This window comes from Helicoverpa zea, chromosome 8, assembly GCF_022581195.2.
Source record: "Helicoverpa zea isolate HzStark_Cry1AcR chromosome 8, ilHelZeax1.1, whole genome shotgun sequence".
Classification (NCBI taxonomy): domain Eukaryota; kingdom Metazoa; phylum Arthropoda; class Insecta; order Lepidoptera; family Noctuidae; genus Helicoverpa; species Helicoverpa zea.
This window is the reverse complement of record NC_061459.1, coordinates 6,607,522-6,628,586: the sequence shown is the minus strand read 5'-3', so window position 1 is coordinate 6,628,586 and position 21,065 is coordinate 6,607,522. Positions and strand designations below refer to the sequence as shown.

At 38.5% G+C, this 21,065-nt stretch overlaps 3 protein-coding genes across 3 annotated transcripts; all 3 read right to left on the bottom strand.

The window, feature by feature from the left end:
* Positions 1 to 1,824: 1,824 nt before the first annotated feature.
* LOC124632707 (probable dolichyl pyrophosphate Glc1Man9GlcNAc2 alpha-1,3-glucosyltransferase) lies at positions 1,825 to 5,044 on the bottom strand. Its single transcript, XM_047167655.1, has 8 exons — positions 4,766 to 5,044; positions 4,297 to 4,569; positions 4,063 to 4,210; positions 3,598 to 3,840; positions 3,404 to 3,509; positions 2,949 to 3,150; positions 2,477 to 2,563; positions 1,825 to 2,308 (listed from the first exon to the last, which is right to left on the bottom strand). The coding sequence occupies exons 1-8, from the start codon at positions 4,822 to 4,824 to the stop codon at positions 1,834 to 1,836; spliced, it is 1,593 nt and encodes a 530-aa protein (XP_047023611.1). The 5' UTR covers positions 4,825 to 5,044; the 3' UTR covers positions 1,825 to 1,833.
* A 657-nt stretch (positions 5,045 to 5,701) lies between these two features.
* Positions 5,702 to 6,938, bottom strand: LOC124632771 (RWD domain-containing protein 2B). The gene has a single exon (XM_047167732.1). The coding sequence runs from the start codon at positions 6,709 to 6,711 to the stop codon at positions 5,839 to 5,841; it is 873 nt and encodes a 290-aa protein (XP_047023688.1). The 5' UTR covers positions 6,712 to 6,938; the 3' UTR covers positions 5,702 to 5,838.
* Positions 6,939 to 11,164: 4,226 nt separating this feature from the next.
* LOC124632808 lies at positions 11,165 to 14,245 on the bottom strand. The gene is made up of 3 exons (XM_047167777.1): positions 13,857 to 14,245; positions 13,359 to 13,574; positions 11,165 to 13,206 (listed from the first exon to the last, which is right to left on the bottom strand). Exons 1-3 carry the CDS (start codon positions 13,968 to 13,970, stop codon positions 11,182 to 11,184), a joined length of 2,355 nt encoding a protein of 784 aa, XP_047023733.1. The 5' UTR covers positions 13,971 to 14,245; the 3' UTR covers positions 11,165 to 11,181.
* Between the last annotated feature and the right edge of the window lie 6,820 nt (positions 14,246 to 21,065).

Sequence of the window (21,065 nt, the reverse complement as noted above, 5' to 3'; positions counted from 1 at the left end):
TAAAGTAAATTGGGTACGATTTTAGGGTTACTACACGAACAGGGAGTGCACGACGTATCGAGAGAAATAGAACTCCAAAATTTTGTAACAAAACGGCACTCTTTCGGCGAAACGATCACGCGTGATACGCACGAGAGAATTGCGGCGAATTCGTTCCTTCTGGACAAGCCTTTTGTTGCAGCGGTTAGCACTGATATCAAAGTTGTTGGAATATTAATTTAATTAAAAGGCTAGGCAGTTGTTGAGATGATAATGATGCTTGGAGTTCCAAAAGACGTTCCTTTGAAAGAAAGAGCTAATTTAATATAAAACGTTTATTATGCATCTTTGTTTCATACGTAGATATAGCAATATTTACATGCATAAGGCTCAATTCATTTACAAGCAATATTTGACTCAGCTTAAAACTAATTTTAAAAAACATCAGTTCTATGTTCTTACAGAAGTAAGGAACTTATTACGCGACTCGATAAACTTTCTTATAACGTATGAAAAATAGTATCTACGCAGCTTAACTGTAGCGAAGGCTCATTAAAAGATACGTAGATACTATTTAGTTTGTCTAAAACATCTATCGGCTACTTTTTGAATGATAACATGGACCGTATTATTATGGCAGATAACTTTTTTATAATCCATAACGATATACCCGAGCAAAAAAATGGAATCGCCCCCTTGTGCTACCTATACAATTACAACGATTTCCAATCCTACTTATATCCTACTTATAATATAAATGTGAAAGTTTGTGAGAATGTATGGATGTATGTTTGTTATTAAATCACGCAAAAACGGCTGGACCGATTTGATTGAAATTTGGTATGTAGATAGGTGATACCCTGGATTAACACATAAGCTACTTTTTTTCTACACACCACGCGGGCGAAGCCGCTGGCGGAAGCTAGTGATACAATATTTACAGTTAAGGCGACGAATTGGTAAACAATAATTCCATAACCGGCACGCGCATCTAAGGCGCCAAAAGGGGACGGGGCGTCTGAGCGGGGCGAGGATTACAATACGCGCGCTAGCTTATAACTAAAAGTCGTAAGCGACAAAATGGTTTTGTAATTTTATTATTTAGAAATGATAATTTGATAAAAATTCCTTCCACCATTTTAAAGAGTATTTATATACTCAACTATTAAAAAAGTTAAGAGGCTTAAATCGGTCCCGTTTGCCCATAATATGTGAATCTCTTTTTAAAAAGAGGTATGTTTGATATATTTTTATCTGTTATAAAAGTTACCTAATCATGTTTTGAAATCTAACAAAATAAGGTTTATATCATGAACTTTCAGGTAACCAAGTTGTACTTTGATCCGTTTTGTATTTACTGAGAAAAATTGAGATCCTTGGCGCCAAAATTTTCAATTCGTCCTCTTAAATTTTTATGGTCTCGTTTGAAAGCCTATAGGTACTTTTAGCTTTAAATTAAGGGTAGAAACAAACAAATCATTTCCGTATTTCAGGAGCTAATCATCTTTATTTAAAAAAGAGAAAATAAAATTGAGCTTAGCTGAAAAATTGAACATTTCAAACAAAATCTAGCATAGGTTATTGCTTCAGTATTTCGTATTTCCTCCTCTAACCCTTTTAATTTTTTCTTGCGGTATTCCCTCCCATTCTAACCTTAATTTAAAGCTAAAAGTATAGGCCTTCAAACGAGACTATAAACATTTAACTGTAAATATTGTATCATTGGCAATCGTTGTATTTGTATAGCGCAAGGGGGTGATTCCATTTTTTTGCTCGCGAGTGTAGATTTATAACATCACAGGTTATTCAGCCAAAACATTACGCTCCCAACTTGTTCGATTAATACCTCATAATCTATGTTGTCTTCTTATACTTCTCTGCTAAGTTAACTGTGCACAATGTAGGAACTTGACTGACATTGAATGTTAAGAAATAATAATAGTACCGAAGCCACACATATATGACTCCGAATGCGCAATAGACAGAAGTTATCATCAACGGTAGAAATGGTAATGTTTTGTCAAGGCCCCACAGACTGTGGATTGCATTGTCATAGACACATAGAACTATAAGACCATAAAGATATAAAGACTCTAATTGCTTCAACATGGGCAAGCGGAGTACCCTGATTCTTCTGCCGCCCTTGACCTTCGCGGGTTCGTATAAAGTACGAATGTTAACAAAAGCTAAAGCTACATGAGTTAATAATATAAAAAACTTAATAGAAAATAAATTCTTTGGGTAGAGCAGTGGGAACAGTGAGTAGTTCCCGACTGTTGTTAGAATTAAGAATTGCCTTCCATCCACGTCGCCCAACACTGACAGGAAGCTGAAAAACAACGACATTTATTTTATAAAATTAATTAACATTTATTTTATGTCGTGCTAAATAAATAATTAAATACGCAATAACTTTTTACCAGTCTCCACGAATCTACTGTTAACGGACATAAAATCTATTTGCAAAAGGATATAAAAGTTTTTTATGTGTACTAACCTCAATGGTATCAATATCATCAGAATGGCCTTTTCATGAACGTGCCAGCCAAACAAAAACGAACACGCCGCGCAAATCACCATGCACCTGTTTACACAGAAATATCATTTACATACGCCATTTTATGAATCGAGCGTGCTAACTGCATGTTGAATGCCTGTAGAATGCATATTTATGGCCATCGGGCTTTAGCTTTACTTTTTAGACTTAAAGACCCAACTTCACTGACAACATCTCTGGTTCCTTATAATTTTTTACAGAAAATACCAAAGTAAAAATAAACAGTTGTTTTAAGAAAAACTGGTGTTTATGTTGTATGTGAAAATGAAAGAATCATCCAAGTTTTATTTAATGGTCTTCATGGCAATTCTTTCTAAAGCCAGAAAAAAATAATTGATTCCTGTTTCTAAAATTATTTGCTCAATCATGTAAAAGGTGCAAAATGCATCTTTAACAACATTTTGCCCCATACCTTACAAAACTTAACACCCTATATCTCCTGTCAGCACACAAATGCCACAGTTTGACAAGTGCTGGCAACATTGCGACCACAGTCAGCACAATTGTCATAGTTGGAGTGATTGATGGCAATACTGCATGATCATACTGCTGAACAAGACCTCCAGTCATTGATGCCTCTGTTTTTGGTATTCTGTATAGTCCCGCTTTAGTCACTGCAAAACAAAATATTTTACATATGTGTCAGTTCGCAGTAAAAGGTACCTTATGGGTGTTGGCACTTACGATATTATGTTTTTTTAGTCTAAGCAAGATTGCAGAATTTGTATCTCCAAACTTAAGCGCCAAAGGCCATAAGGTACCTTTTGTCATGAAATGACACATATAATGGCAGAAAATACATTCTAACTTATACATATAATGCTTTTAGGAATTAATAGACCTCAGAATCTAGTTTTAATAACTCACCTATATTCGCCAAAACTTTATCGGTAAAACTGTATAATGCCCAAAAGTTAGGTGCCCAGTAAGCGTGACATAATCCTCTTTTAAATGGGAACAATCTTGATAAGATCTGCAACAATTACACATAACAACTCATAAAAAAAAATAAAAAAAGAATTAAATGAAAACATCAATTCAATTTTTATCCTTATGCATACCTGAGGAAGATGATTTAGAAAAGGTCCAAAAGAAAGTCCAAATACAGAAATAACTGTAAATGCCAGTTTGAATAGGTTCATCAGGGAGAATGAGTACCATGGAGTATGGACGCCGTCCACTGAAGATATTGTAAAGCAATATGCCCTGAATAAGTACACAATGTAAACAGGAGCTATGTACAAAAATATGTGCTTCATATTTAATAGCACTGCAAACCAAAATGCTGCTGTTAGATAATTATTCTGAAACAGAAAAAGTTAATTCATTATTATAATCATTGCATAGTCTATAGATGTTACACTATTTTTTCAATGCTAATGACAGGATTATAATATTATATTTATTTGTCTCACTTTTGAAATTAATATTGGCCCATTCTGCAAATAGTTCAACTTTAATTCTACAACTGTGACTTAACTGAGAAAATAAATAACTATTCAAAATAAATAAAAACTACTTCTAACTTCTATGATATGTGAAGTGGAATAAAGGAGTATCCCAAACAGCAACCCGTTATATTGGAAGTGTATGTGGTCTACCATCAGCAAACCAGGACAAGTCATCAGTAATATGAAAACTAGAAGTTTGCCATCACCAATAAAACCTGACAACCTGCAACATACGCAGAAATAATCTTATAATTATTTAAAAAATCACATTTAGGCATTGGACTTATCTGTGGTTCATACAATACCAACCTTTTTACACTATAGATATAAACAAAATCCAGTACAATAACTGATAATCTTTGAAACAGAATAGTCATATCAGATTTATAATTTAAATTAGTTAAGTATAACATTTGCGGATCAAAATATTTAGCTATGAATGATAAAACAAATTCCAGCCATGCAAAGAATGGCGGGTAATCCAGTGTCCATTCTGAAGTCTCATCATAGTACCACTTGTCTAAAGTTAGGTTGTGTGTTATTGCCAGCCAATTTCTGTGCACTTCAAAGTCTGTAGAATGACTGAAAGAGAAAACAAAACAGATGCTTTCATAAATAAGACTAAGAAAAGTATAATTATTATTTCACAAAGGCAAGTTCTTAGATATAGAAACTGATAAAGAATGATTATAACTCAATAACACTGTGATACAATTATCACATGCTCATCATAGTCACATTACTGAGTAAACATTTAATAGATGAAAAATTTACTTACTAGAGTGGAATAAATAGCAATTTAACAGTCGTAACAATCACAACTATCTGAGAAATCATTGTAAACAAGCCGGCAGTCTAAATTCCACAAAATTCACATGAAATCCGCCAAAACTGCAACGTTGTCTTAATACGAAGTGGTACATAGATGCGAGTCCATTTGTTTATAAATGCTGGAGTTCCGGGAGTTAATATTTCTTACATTTAATGGTAAACATTCGATTGCCATGCCAGCAAAAATCGGATCGGAATCGGACGTCATTTAGCTATTTGTTGACATTTGTTGATTTGTCTTGACTTGACACTTGACAGAAAGCAACCTAGTGATGAGCCCTCTGGCATTGGAAAGATTTTCGTTTTTATGTTTATAATGTTTTACGATATCTCATCATTTCAAAATAAATTATTTCGATCTCAGAAATGTTTTATAAACTAAATATTAAAAATTGATGTATACGAAAGAGGTATCTGGATTTTCTAAGTCTGGGCCCCGATTCGATGTTATTGATAAAGGCTCGTGCCTACTCGCTATGGCTAAGCTCATACTTGTGGTATCGTACGTGCGTCGGTTTTGCGAGCCCGAGTGTGCGCAAACCCGCTAGCCAACACCACGCGGAAGAATGAGCCCCAGATAGGCAGTCACTGCATCCATAAACTAAGTTTTCACCCACATCTGGTTAGATTGGAATCTAAGCCCTAGAAGTAGGGACCAAAATATAAAATTCTTGTCTGCAACAATGTAGCAGGGAAAAGGCTAAGCTTAAGCACATGTGGAAACAGATATTGAGAGACCAACTTTTCAGATTGGAAACCGGGTGATAAATGCAACTACATATGTACCTAATTATCTTTATGTACTTATAAGAAAAAAATAAGAAAATGAACCATAAGGGTTTTGTTGTCTTACAGTAAGATATTTTTATAATAAAATAACAAGTTAGTTATAAAAAATAATATATTTTAGCATATATAAAATATAGAATCAAATAATAATAATTCATAACAGCGTAAAACTTTATGGCCTACTTGGTCAGAACACATTAGAGAAATTATTGTATGCAAGTACATATGTAATTATTCATCATTGCATAATCCAAAAAGCTCATTAAAAACTTGATTTAACCCCAGATCATTCATTAACTTTGAAAGTTCACTCATGTTGGAATGTTTATTATGTACTGGATTTTTCAAACAAAGTTCTTCAAAATTAGAAAACTTCCTATATGACCTTTCTTCACAAGGTTCAAATATCTCTGTTTTTCTAATCATAATTTTCTTCCAAGTCATTGATTTAATATCTTTCCACCATTCTTTACAATCATCATGATGACCTTCAATACAGATTATGCCAGGTTTACCAGGCAAAGAGAACCCAGTCAATTTCAATTCTCTAGCTTTTTTAACAATTTCTTCTCGTTTTCTTTTGTTGTAAATGTGATGAGAGTATATCCAAAACCTTACAAACTCATTCTTAGTTTCATTGGATACATTGTTTGTGTCTGCTGGACTTTCTTGTGTTATGATTGAAAATTTGTCAACATTTTCCTGCAACCATGAAATTGCAGTGTATAGGCACACTTCTCCTATATGGTTTTCTTTTATGTAGTTCATAAGCTCTGAATTTAAACTTGATTCATTTTGTCGATTCATCTTGTTACATCTAACATATATATCTGGCTCCTCCTTTGGATACGAGCTAGGCAAATTAATAAAAACCTCCAACTTTAATCCATCTATGAAAAGGTTTAATTTGAAGTCTAAATGTGAAGGAATGTACTCTGTTTTGTTATCCAAAAATTCTCTAATGTCCTTTATGATATCTTTATCACTGCACACAATTTCTCCTTGATTAGGATACATGGACTTAAGCAATTCAAATTCTTCAATTTGTTGTGTTAAACAACCGACGTAACAATCTTTCATTGTACTTTTCGATGTTGTAGCCATGTTACAGTTTGTAAATTACAGTTATGAATTTATCCATGAAACAATAATCAAATTAACAATAATATACACTTACGAACTAATGAGTAGAAAAATATGGTCAGAAGATAAATCTGCACGTTTTGTTGATAAACTTATCACTATCACAGATGTCAGTTAACCTTTGACTTTGACTATGCTTTGACTGCCGCCAATTATTATCGTCTTCTGTCATGGCTGTCAAAGTGTCAAGCTGTCGAGAACTTCGTCTGATGGTACGTTCACACGCGCGCGTTCAAATCGACATTCAACGGGCACAGTCACGTTCACGAGCGTCTAAACGGTACGCCCGAGCCCGTGAACGCGCCCGTGCCCGTGAATGCCGCGAACCGGGCGAGTGTCGGTTTTTTGGCAAAGTTCAAAGGATGAATGTGCGGGCGCCCGGCGACTGTTTACACGCGCGCGGGCAGTCAGTCTCTCCTGCGCTTTCGTGACGATTAAACGTTCTAAGAAAGTCGCTACGATCGGAGATTACAACATGGCGGAATTGTTAACGTCGTTAATCATTTTGATTCTTTTTCCAATAAAAATAAGTTAAGCCAAAGGCTATGACAGCAACAACACCGAGATCCTCGCTGCTCGCCATTCTTGCACTGACTGACACGACGGCGCGCGTGTGAACAGCTTGAATGTCCGCCTGCCCGCGACGGGCTGCACGCCGCGCAGCCCGCCAGGCAGCCCGCCGGGCTGCGCGGCGCGCGTGTGAACGTAGCATGAGAATGTGAGAATGTTCGAGTGGTGTGGAGGGGTGGATACTAATGGCTGGTTTACACAGTACGAGTTAGCGTGCGAGTCAGCCTGCCGAGTAGCTGCACTGCAATAACTCGCACTGTTTGGACGTCACTTACGAGTAACTCGCAAGTGCGAGTTGGACAGTAGCTCGCATCCGAGTTACTTCAACATTTTTTGTTTTCACTCGCCTGCTCGCCCGGCAGCAACTCGCACATGACAGCGACTCGTGCGTCGCTCGCATCGTTTGGACGCGTTCGGCAGTAGCTCGCCAGTACCAGCAGGACAGTTGTGAGTGAAACCCGTGTTTTTTTGTGTGCTACGCCTGTGTACTAAATCGAGTTCGAAATCGCTGAGGATAGATGGTCTTCTGACAATAATATTTCATTTATGAAACATGTTCACTCGACATCGCGACACGACTCGTACTGGGCAGTAGCTAGGTGTCGTGTAGACAGCAAAGGCAAGCCGAGCTATTGGCGTACGAGTAGACAAACCGAGTAGCTGTCTACTGGCAAGGCAGCAGCTCGCACTGTGTAAACGAGCCTTAAGGCCGCATTTCTACTGACCTGGGCGGGGAGGAGCGGAGAAGAGCGGTGAAAAGTGGTCAGTGTTTCCAATGAAGCGGAACTGGGCGGAAAGGGGCGGAGAGGAGCGATGAAGAGCGGAGCAGGGCGGAGTGGAGCATTCATCCATTTAACGCAAAGACTATAAAACCACTTGACTGCGCATACAGTGCCCCGACGCTCGCCAAACATTAAAGATTTAGCTCTTATAAAGCCCCCAGTACACATTGGCCTGTGTTGGGCCAAGCGTTGCAATGCACAAATGTAGGCCACGATCAAATGATGTTTACACATTGGCGCATGGCTCATTGCTGCCTGGCAAACCACTTGCGATGGACGTCGAAGTAATTAAGGCCGCGGCTATTTATTTGTACACTACTATATTATTAGATATTTGATAAGTTAGGAGGAGGGTAGGACGATAAGTTGCTATATAAGCAGCCGAGTACCGGTGCCTCGCCCAAAAGTCCGGTTAAAAAAGCAGTACACGGCCTCCTAGGCTGAACTGCGAGATGCCATACCAAAAAAAAAAAAAAAACTTTTTTACAAAAAAATTAAACCGGCTTCCCAAAACACTAAAAAGCAAAAAAAAAACTATTTTTAGGTGCATCGGCCTAGAAGTCGGTGTCTAATGGATGTTACTAAGTTAATTTTGCCACCGACTTCTAGGCCGATGCACCTAAAAATAGTTTTTTTTTTTGCTTTTTAGTGTTTTGGGAAGTCGGTTTAATTTTTTTGTAAAAAAGTTTTTTATTTAAAGCTTTTCAGTGATACGAATAGTTGTCACTATCCATACAAGTGAGAAGTTCTCATCAATACAAAGAATATAAGTCCAAATACGAGGTATTTTACATATTCAGTTGTCGAGTTCCCTCGACTTACTTTCTCTGGTCTCCATCATCAGGTCAGCTCCAAACATTCACTGTTGCAAAGCTCTTGTCAATACAAATAATTTAAGCCCAAACACGAGGTAGTTTACATATTCAGTTGTCGAGTTCCCTCGACCCTCTCTGGTTTCCATCATCAGATCAGCTCCAAATCTTCACAGTTGAATAGTGCTTTTAGGCGTACACCTGAGTGTCAAGTTTTTACCCTATGTATGCCTACAACTTTCGAAGGTTGCCCTCGATTTCTCAGGGTTTCCATCATCAGATCCTGACCTGATGACTGACTATGGGACCAACTGGCAGCTATTCCGAGTCGAACAAAAAAAAACCGGCCAAGTGCGAGTCGGACTCGTGCACGAAGGGTTCCGTAAATTACAGTTAAATCAACCTATCTCAAAAACTATAAGAGATACTTTGATCAAACCAAAAATCGTTGAAAGAGTTAATTAGCATGCATCACCTCTATTTTTTTTAGAATTTTATACCCCGTAGTTATAAAAATAGAGGGGGGGGGGACATACTTTTTACGACTTTGAGAGCTGATATCTCAAAAACCGTTCACTTTAAGAAAAATGATTTTTAGAAAACTTTATATCATTTTAAAAGACCTTTCCATTGATACCCCACACGGGTATGTACATCGAAAAAAAAAATTTCATCCCTCAGTTACATGTATGGGGGGCCCCACCCCCAATTCTTTTTTTTACTATTTAGTGTCATATTTTTGTAGCGGTTCATACAACACATATTCCCATCAAATTTCATCACTGTAGTACTTATAGTTTCCGAGTAAATCGGCTGTGACAGACGGACAGACGGACAGACGGACAGACGGACATGACGAAACTATAAGGGTTCCGTTTTTGCCATTTTGGCTACGGAACCCTAAAAAGAATCACGTAAATCGGTCTATAAACCTCGGAGTAATCGATGTACATACATAGAAAAAAAAAAAAAAAACATACCGGCCGAATTGATAACCTCCTCCTTTTTGGGAAGTCGGTTAAAAAAGTGCCTCGCCCATTCGTTCATCGTCCGCTGTGCGTGTAAGACGTATTTTGAGGTTATTTACCTATAGAGAGATTGTTATTTTGTTAAGAGTTAGTGCGTGATTCATATTTATTGTTGTAAATTGTGATTTATTTTAACAATTAGTTTAAGGAATTGTAATATTAGTTTTTAGGTTATAAAGTTGTACTTTTTTTTATTAAATCCGCTTCTGATTGCTAAAAATATAATATTTATACTATACTACACTACTATATATATTTATATTATACTACAGTACTATATTTACTACTATGTTTATTATTATGTTTATTTTTACACGCAACACAAAAGTGTACTATCCTCAGCGGTCGGTGACGAACTAAACATTGGCCGAATGTGTAAACACCACACGCCAAGCTGGGCCAAGATTCCTTTGATGTGTGCCCAAAAAACCGACAACTCGCCGAATGCGCGCCAACCTTGACAAATGTCCGCCAACCTGCACCAATACCCCGTGTACACATTGGTGATGGCGTGTATTGGCCGCACTTGGGCCAACGTGTACTGGGGCCTTAAGGCTACGATCCTATTTAGTTGTGACCAAGTCTATGACCTGCGTACATGCTAAATTATTGTGGATTTTTTTAAGTAAAAAAGTTTAAAGATGCCCACATGCGCGGTGAAATGGTGCGAGAAACAATCCAGGACATCTAGTTACAAAAATGCTGGCATTAGTTTTCATCGGTAAATATCAATACTAAAATTTGGCTTTCATTTGATTATATTACGAAAATACCACAGGGGTCTATTTAAATTGGTGGTTGGTGAACCGCGCTCACGCTCGTTGATGTCTTTTGGGATAGTCCCTTTCTTTCATTAAGAAATTCTAATACGTCCATCTCTTTCTTGCCCTTTGTACTCCTATCGAGGAGAATGCCAAGATTCCCTACAAGACTCGGCCAAAACCGACAAAGATGAATTATATGTCATAAAAAAGGAAAGAAATCATAGAATTTAATAGTATAATTCGTTTTTTATTAGAAGTACACCAAAAAAAGTTATAGTTCTTTAAAGTCGACCACTTACTTAATACTTCTGATTTTAAATAGTAAATGATTAATTAAATTAATGACTTGTCAAATCATCTTTGCATACCTACAGGTCTTTTATAGTAAAAACACACACAAAACACAACAATACCTAACTACATTATTTTAAAATGTATCGAAAAAAAACCACATGTCATACTTTTTAACAATTTATTATTCATCAAATAGTATATCGTCATACTTAATTAATAAATCGTCTAAAAACTGGGCTGGAGGGGTTATATTTGTTTCATGCCTTGCCCAGCCAAGGTACCATAATATTGTCATTGTATGGGCACAGCAACCTACGGTTCTTCGTCCAACTATGCAATTACAACAGTAGTGTTCAACTGCCTCTCTCCCACTTACATTATTGTTAATTATGATATAAACATAATATATTTTTCGACTTATATGTCTGCTTTGAATTTTGCCTCTGAGAAGCCAGTGATTTTGGGAGAGTGACAATTCATCCCGCAGGTTGCTAAGATGAGCCTCTCTACACACTTCAATAGTATAGGAACCATTGTATCGAATATGTTCGCCATAATAAGACCGTGCTTGTTTTATCTGATAAGTACCACAAGCAATTAATATCAAGTCTTCCTGTGTGAGTTGAGGGAAGTTACTTATATTTTGTGAATCAACATTTATGTTTGTGAAATGTGCTCTCCTTCTATTGTAATTATTATTATTTATAAAATCAGCTAAAACATTATTTTGGTACATTTTTTGATTAATTATTTCTAGAATCTGTGCTGCATCAGTTCTGTCTGTATAACGACAATGAAACCGGTTTATCAATGCAGCAGCAATAGAAAAATCTACCATCAAATGAGATGATGCTCTATTAAAAAATTCATGGCGGAATATTTTAAATTGTTCTTTAAATATACCATTTACTGTTTCCACTACCCAACGGCACATGGTTACTGTCCTTGATCTATTTGCTGCTAACGTTGACAACTGTGTTTCATTCTCTTCTAATGAAAGTGGCATATGAACACTATAGTTACTATTTTCTAGAACTGATACTGCATCTCTAAAACCCCTATCCAGAATAAAAACATCACCATGTCGAAAATACTGCCTTAGCGGTTGAGACTCATTTATAAATTCATTTTGCATAATGTCACCATCTGATGTAGTTGCTGGATAGGGGCCAAGAACCTCTAAAATATACCCATCACAACACACAAACATAAATGGTTTCACAAGGTTCCTATACTTATGTAGAGAGTATGTATCCTTTTGATACTTATAATTTGAGCTTTTCTGGCAATATATATAAGTACCATCAACAATGACAATTGGTAATCTCTCCCCATTCTCATTAATACCTCCAAAAAGACCATTAGGGATTAAAAGATTTCTATTAGCAATCTCTGCCCTCGTCATATGGCTTAACCCTAAATGCATTGGCACAAAATCTTGTTGAAGCAACTCTCTTGCTTTGGACATTAAATTCTCCAAAGTACTGCGAGGCATTTGGAATAAACTGGCAATTCGCTCATTAGAGTCTCCATTTCTTAATTTCAATAATAATGCAGCTAGAGCAGTAGACCCTCTATGCATTTGAGATAACCTAGTGACTTCTGCCAACAATGTACGGAACTGCTCTTTGCTTATACCAAACCAATAATGTACTAAATGATTATCCATCATGTCAATATTTTCAAAATCAATTGATGTCTCTTTACTTAATAATGACACAAAATCATATATATATGCCTCTGTAAAGGTATGGTTCACTTCAATTTCATTTAATTGGTGCCATAAATTACCTCTTAAATGATAATTGCAGATGCGACAGTCAGCTGGAACATAGAATTTAAAATCTACAAAAAGTCTTATTCTTATAGATAATGGCACTACAAGTCTTTCAGCATGGTGACAACCAGGAAAAAAACAGCGGGCCTGCGAGTCTGATGCTCTCCCATACTGAGATAAAACAATTGTTGATACTTCTTGAGGGAGGGATGGAGAAGATTCAATTTGAACATGTTGTGTTACTTGCTCAGATGATGTACCCGGAATATCAGCAATAGATTCTTCAGATGTGGATGGTAGAGGTGGAACTGCAGATGATGTGGATGGTAGAGGTGGAACTGCAGATGATGTGGATGGTTCAGTGTAATGTTCAGCCAAACTATCACACCTCTGCCAACAAGGGTGACAAATCCGATCAGATGTACGTAGCTGCAATAAAATACAAAATAAATTATTAAATGAAATAAATAGCTATATGCCTTACCTGCTTATATGCTATATGTTTTACATAAGTAAGAGATAATGAAAGATTTGCTTAACATTTTATAGCATTTTGATAAAATATTAACATGAATACATACTGAGCGTGGCAAAATCCTCTCTGCAACAACAGCCCTTATGCGTACTTCTCTTTCAGTATTGCTTGATAATGTATGGGCTCTTGACCGATACAAAGACCTCCCACAGTGTACACATACGTTCCTATGCCCTACAGTATGTGTAAGTGGTCCTGGTGCTTCAATTGATTGATGTAGTAGCAACCAACAAGCATGACACACAACGCTATCCCTCGGTATCTATAAAAAAAAGAAACTTAGATTTTTCAAACCACTGATAATGAGCTATAAATAAATTATTGGATGGGTTAAGTTGATACGTTTTTTTATAATGAGCTCAGTGGCATGTTTACATTTTACACATAACATCGTGTTTCGCTAGTTAGGTTTTAAGTCCCATGTGATAGGGGGCGACGCTATTGCCATTAACCGGATAGAGTATATTATTTTGTTTGTAACATGAAGCAATCGCAATGACTATACTATTACAATATTCACAATAAATAATAAAACACAACTTACATCGGTAATAGCATTTTGTTGCTGGATCAATCGCCGAATGTCTTCAGTCTCAGTTTCTAACGAGTATCGACGCATCCGAAAGATATTTAAACCACAATTGATGCAGCGGATCATGGTTAATAGATTACAGCTTCAGATATCCACGTGAGAAAAGCCAGGTCAACAAATCGGCTGGTTCAAATGTTCAGTTGGGCGGGCCGAGTCAGCGAGTAATACAGGTTCAGGTTCAGTTTTAACAGCCAAGGTAGTCGCAAATGGTAGAAGAAAAATCGGAATCCAGAAACACAGCAATAAACAATACAAAACTCAAAAGGAAATCGGAATACTTCGTCACTCGGAAACGCGGGAGGAGAAGTGTTAAAGCTTTTTGACAATGACGTGACTGTCAAAAAGTTTTATTCAGTGCTGCCAGCGCTATAATGACATGATTAGATTAACGGTATCAACGGTATCAATAATCGATTTTTATATATTAACAATAAAAATATGATTATATTCAGAAACATAACTTATTATTATATTATTCATTATAATAGGGATTACTGCGTAATAAATTCACTTGCGCATCTTCTCGTAATGATATTGTTATTGTAATCGATTGGCAAGTGCAATTTCGTTTCGATATTGTTATTTTGGTCTTGGTAACATTTCTTTCAAATAGTGAAATCGTTGTGACATGTGTTGATAAATTAAATTACTATTTAAAATTACTTTTCAACGGTGTACTTCTACAGATTTTGATTATGTTGTATAATTCTTAATGTTTTTTAATACGAATGATCATAATTATAGAAAATCTGTCGGTCTTTATATGATTCGGGCCTATTCTTGGCATTGTCCTTTGGGCTGTTACCTTAAAGGATGAAGTGGATATCGATTATAGCACATTTACATTAATAAAAAAATGTTTTATTTTGGCCAATGAGTTAATTAACTGTTCATAGCGACGTTACAGACGGCTGTTCCTGGTGCCTCCACAAGTTACTTTTAATGTAATCGAAAAAAATATATTTTCATTTTAGATTTCCGAAGATTCCAGAAATAAAAGAGAAGTGGATAGATACTATCAATAGGGAAAATTGGTTTCCAACAAAGTACAGCGTTGTTTGCTCAAGGCACTTCACCCCCGACTGTTTAAAATATTTAAAACAATTCCGACGTTTATTTAGTTCAGCGATTCCAAAAATGAATACAAAATTAATACATTTTGTGCATCAATAATTTTCTTGTACATAGTTCTTTTTTGTAATAGACTGATTTTTATTAAATATTTTTATAAGATTTTTATTGATAGCCCGGTCAAAATAGACATTTGAAATAACAAAAATTCCCACAAAGCTGATTTTTGGTGGAGAGCTAGATTTGACCATTATAAATAAAATTGTAGTTTTCCTAAAAGATAAATTCCACGACATTGGCCTCGACCTCAACCTTTCTAAATGTGAACTTTTTATACCCGACTCGACTGACAGACAGACTATTCTTCAAAATTTCCTCTCAATAGCTCCTGAAATTAAACCGATAGACCAAAGTTCTCTTTGCCTCCTTGGATCGCCTATACTGGAAGATTCATTTTCGGATTTTATTGAGAAGAAAATTCAAAATTTTAATAATGTTTCGGAAAGGCTACTCAAAATTAATATGCATGCAGCCATCACCATCATACGGTACTGCTGTTTTGGACCAAAATTTACGTATAACTTGCGTGCTTCCCATTTATGGAAGCACACCAGCCTTTTGGACAAAATCGACGAAATTATACGACATACATTATCATCCATTTTAAATGTGGCCTTGGACGACAGAGCTTGGTCTCAAGCGACTCTTCCCATCCGTATGGGAGGACTTGGCGTCCGTAAAATTTCCAGTGTAAGTTTACCAGCCTTTATTTCCTCGGTCCATGGCACTGAGAAATTGATCAGGAAAATATTACCCACCACACTGGCCAATTTTGAGGTGCCAAGCCTGACTGAGGCTTTAAATGCTTGGAAAGTCGCATGCCCGAACACCGACTTACCCGCCAACCTGTCCTCCCAGAGACAGTGGGATGAGCCGCTCTGCAGAGTAATACGGAAAAGTTTAATCGATACGTCAATTACTTCTGCAGAGCGAGCGCGCCTACTGGCTGTGGGTGAATGGGAGTCGGGTCTATGGCTTCTTGCACTTCCGTCCTCAAACACAGGCACCATGTTTGATGACACCACCTTCAGACTCGTCGTTTGCCTCCGACTAGGTGCTCCATGCTGCTCTCCTCATCGCTGCCACTGCGGGGAAGCTGTCAACAGCCTCGGTCACCACGGCCTGTCGTGCAGCCGGAGTGCCGGCCGCATACCACGACATGCCAACATAAACGACGTGATCCGTCGCGCTCTTGTTGCCGTCGGCGTGCCAGCCGTACTCGAACCAAATGGCTTGGCACGCGACGATGGCAAGAGACCAGACGGCATGTCGCTATTTCCGTGGAAGGTGGGTAGGACTTTAGTGTGGGACGCGACATGCGTCGACACTCTTGCGCCATCTCACCTTCCCGGAACTGCATGTTGCGCTGGCTCCGCCGCTGCACAAGCAGAGAACCTCAAGCGGCGCAAATATAGTAACCTTATAGGCAATTACATGTTTGAGCCGTTTGGGGTTGAAACTCTGGGGCCGTGGGGTCCGAGGGCGCACCTTCTTGCCAGGGATATTTCCCAGCGCCTGGTTGACACTTCCCGGGACCCAAAGGCTGGCTTTTATTTCGCACAGAGGTTGAGCATTGCCATCCAACGTGGCAATGCTGCCAGTCTTTTGGGTACATTACCCAGTGACAGCGATGAGGAGCAATTTTTTGATGCACTGTATTAGTTTTAAGTTGTATATATATATATAAGTTTATTTTATTTTATTTTCAATTAATGTAAATATATTGTGAATAAATAAACTATGAATGACTGTTACAATAAAATACTAAAAGTCCCCATCGATCCCATGTGGGCGTCAAAAGTTATTCGAGGTCAAATGTCAATATTTTTGTTTTTTTTTTTGTGTTTTTTTCGAAAACGGTAAGTTTTATCAAAAAAATACATCAGACCAAAATTGTAGATTATAAAATTTTCTGCAAAAATGTCATTAACAGTTTTCTCCTAAATGTTACTATTCCTGAGATATGGCGCTTCAAAGTATATTCCATACATGACATGCACACATTTCCACGCCACCTGTGAGGAAGTGTACTCGGCGCGTTTTTTTATCGTGGTTTCCCCTGTAGGCCTACTCTACTAACTGTCATGACAATTTTAGGATAGTTTAAGGGAATAATTGCCGTCAAGTTCTAATATGATGTTATTATTGATATTAACTATTGGGTTAACTATTATTGTGATTGTTTTAGATTTATCAGATTCATACAAAAACTCGTGGTGGCCTAGTGGGTAAAGAACCAACCTCTCAAGTATGAGTGGGTCCGATTCCAGGTCAGACAAGTACCAATGCAACTTTTCTAAGTTTGTATGTACTTTCTAAACATATCTTGGACACCAATGACTGTGTTTCTGATGGCACGTTAAACTATAGGTTCTGGCTGTCATTGAACATCCTTGGCAGTCGTTATGGGTAGTCAGAAGCCAGTAAGTCTGACACCAGTCTAACCAAGGGGTATTGGGTTGCCCGGGTAACTGGGTTAAGGGGGTCAGATAAGGAATAATAAGGGCTTGTAAAGGACTGGTACTTAGCTACATCCGGTTAAACTGGAAGCCGACCCCAACATAGTTGGGAAAAGGGCTCGGAGGATGATTTGATACTACAATCATTTTTGCAATTGCAAAAAATAATGTCAGGAGTTTTTCTGGAGCAGGTGGGAGTAAAGTTTTAATAGGGTCCAGATACATAATGTATCAATTTCCAACCCCAGTCTTCTGGATAAAAATGGAAATGTCGAAGGATAATTAGCGTGCGATAATTTTCAACAACTTTAAAAGAGGATTGTCGCGACTTCAGCTGTTTAAAAAATTTTGTTCTGTGTTTAGTGATGCAGAACCATGCCTTAGGACTGCAGTACGCTGATATTTAGGATTTAAAAGTGGGCAATCTAGCCTTAGCGACCAGTCACGTGAAGGTAATTCAAAACCCGATATGACCCAAGATAATATCGAGGCTATGCGGCAGTTAATTGTCGCAGACCAACATGTAACATACCGTGACATAGATCCGTGGGCATTACACGATTGTTTTACATTCCCCAAAATTAAGTAAAGTCTTCGTGGTAAACGTTTCAAGCACACCTGAAAAAGCTGTTGACTCATACAAATCGGCCAATTTGACTACCCCCACTTCTGAATGGAATAAATATTTCAAGAACTGGGTTTAATGTATGCAAAAGTGCATTAAATATCGCGGAGAATTCTTTGAAAAACAATAAATGGTATTAACCTATCAGATTGTCTATACTTATTTCAAACGACACAATTTAAAGGCAGCCGTCGTATGTACGTGGCTTATATGTGCATATCATGTGTAGTGTGACTCTTTGAATCGCGATATCTCAGGAATGGTAAGATTTAGGAGAAAACTGTTAATGCCATTTTTGTAGAAAATTTAAAGATCTACAACTTTGGTCTGATGTATTTTTTTGATAAAACTTACCGTTTTCGAAAAAAAATACAAAAAACCTAAAATTTTGACATTTGACCTCGAATAACTTTTGACGCACACATGGGATCGATGGGGACTTTTAGTATTTTATTTATAATGATCAAATCTAGCTCTCCACCAAAAATCAGCTTTGTGGGAATTTTTGTTATTTGACCACTACTTTTATGTCTATTTTGACCGGGCTATGAGTATTTATTATTACGATGAAATACATTTTATCGATATTTTTAAATTGAAAGAGAGCCATCCCTTGCTGGGCGTACTCGTGCAACTCGACCTTGAATTGACCAATAGTAGCCGCGGATTATGCCGCGTCCCCCGGCCCACCGTGGTGAGTCGTGTTCTTAGAAGAAATTGGCGAGTGCGCTCTCTAGTGGTTATTTACTTTATGATTTTACGTATGCACCTAGTGACGTAACGAAGACAACTCCGCCGAGACGCGAGTCACGCACCGCCCCGCTCCGCACCACTCCGTACCGCCTCGCTGTCCTCCGCTCTGCACCCCAATGCTCGCTGTCCTCCGCACTGCACCGCCTCGATGTATGAATATTCGCTCAGCTCTGCTCCACCCCGCTCGTACTGTTTCCATTGAAGCGGAGCGGAGATTTCAAGCATTGGTCAATTTGTGCACCGCTCAGCTCCTCCGCCCAGTTCCGTGTCAGTGGAAACGCGGCCTAAGGGTGCTTACATAAAGAAACAGGTTTCCGGTACAGACAAATCTGTACGGGTAAGACTTACCCGATCGGTACCTACCCGGTAGGTACCGATCAGCGCAGGTATAATATTTCAATATAATCCTATTCACTCACTTATAAAGAAACAGGTTACTTGTCGGTGCCGACTACCTGGACCGTGCCATACGTGTTTAAGCATTTACTGGTGTAGGGTGTGTTAAATAATATTAAAAATGGATTTGGATAACGAAGTTTTGATAGCCTTAGTGTTTGATAAACAATGTTTATGGGACATAACTCATAAGTTCCACGGCAGCAAAAATGTTACAGATAAGTGTTGGAAAGAGATCAGTTTGGAAATGAGACAGGATGGTGAGTACTTTTAATGATCAGTTCGATTTATTTTAATTTTGTAGTTCGAAAATATGAATAATAAAGTATTACCTACCTCATCATCAGCCTATCGCAGTCCACTGCTGGACATAGGCCTCTCCAAGTGCACGCCACTGAGATCTATTTTCGGCTTCTCGCATCCAGCTCCTGCCAGCCGTCTTGCGCAAGTCATCACTCCACCGTGCCTGAGGACGTCCTACACTACGTTTGCCGAGGCGTGGTCTCCACTCTAGAACTCGTTTACCCCAACGGTTATCGGTTCTTCGGCTAATATGGCCAGCCCACTGCCACTTCAGCTTGCTGATTCGGTAGGCTATGTCGATGACCTTGGTTCTATGACGGATTACCTCATTTCTGATGCGATCCCTCAGAGAAACGCCGAGCATAGCTCTTTCCATAGCCCGCTGAGCGACTTTAAACTTGTGGACCAGCCGTACCGTCAGTGTCCACGTTTCGGCTCCGTAAGTCATGACAGGTAGGACGCACTGATTGAAGACTTTTGTCTTTAGGCACTGTGGGATCGACGATGTTAGGACTCGACGTAGCTTCCCAAATGCAGCCCAACCCAACTGAATTCTCCTATTCACCTCGTCCTCAAAGTTGTTTCTACCTAACTGCAATGTCTGCCCGAGGTATACATATTTCCGAACAACTTCGAGAACGGCGCCGTGTATCGCAATCGGTTCCGGTAGAACATGTTCATTGAACATGACCTTGGTTTTGTCCAAGTTCATCCGTAGGCCGATGCGTAGAGAAGATTCAGCCAGGTCGTTCAGCATCTGTTGTAGGTCCTGCAGCGTTTCCGCCATGATGACGATATCGTCAGCAAATCTCAAGTGAGAGATGTGTTCGCCATTGATGTTGATGCCGCGTCCTTTCCAGTTCAGCGTCTTGAACATATCCTCCATGGCATTAGTGAACAGTTTCGGGGAAATAACATCCCCTTGTCTCACTCCTCGATGCAACGGTATGGGCCTTGTTTGCTGATTCTGTACTTGGACGGACATTGTAGCGGCTTCGTAGAGACATCTCATCACTTGGATGTATCGCCAATCTACTTGACAACGCTGCAGGGACTCCAGAACAGACCAGATTTCAACCGAGTCAAAGGCCTTCTCATAGTCCACAAATGCTAGACACAGGGGCTGATTATACTCTTCGGTCTTCTGTATAATCTGCCGCACTGTGTGGATGTGGTCTATGGTGCCGTATCCGCTCCGAAACCCAGCCTGCTCCGGTGGTTGGAATTCGTCGAGTCTTTGCGCAAGACGGTTCGTGATCACTCTTGAGAACAGCTTATATACGTGGCTTAGGAGGGAAATGGGTCGATAGTTCTTCAACTGGGTTTTGTCTCCCTTTTTGAAGAACAGGACGACAACACTCCTACTCCACGCCTCTGGAGTTCCTTCAAACAGGACGGCATTAAAAAGCTTCTGGAGCTCCCCCAGTACGGGCTTACCTCCTGCTTTTAAAAGCTCTGTTGTAATGCCATCCTTGCCAGGGGCTTTTCCATTTT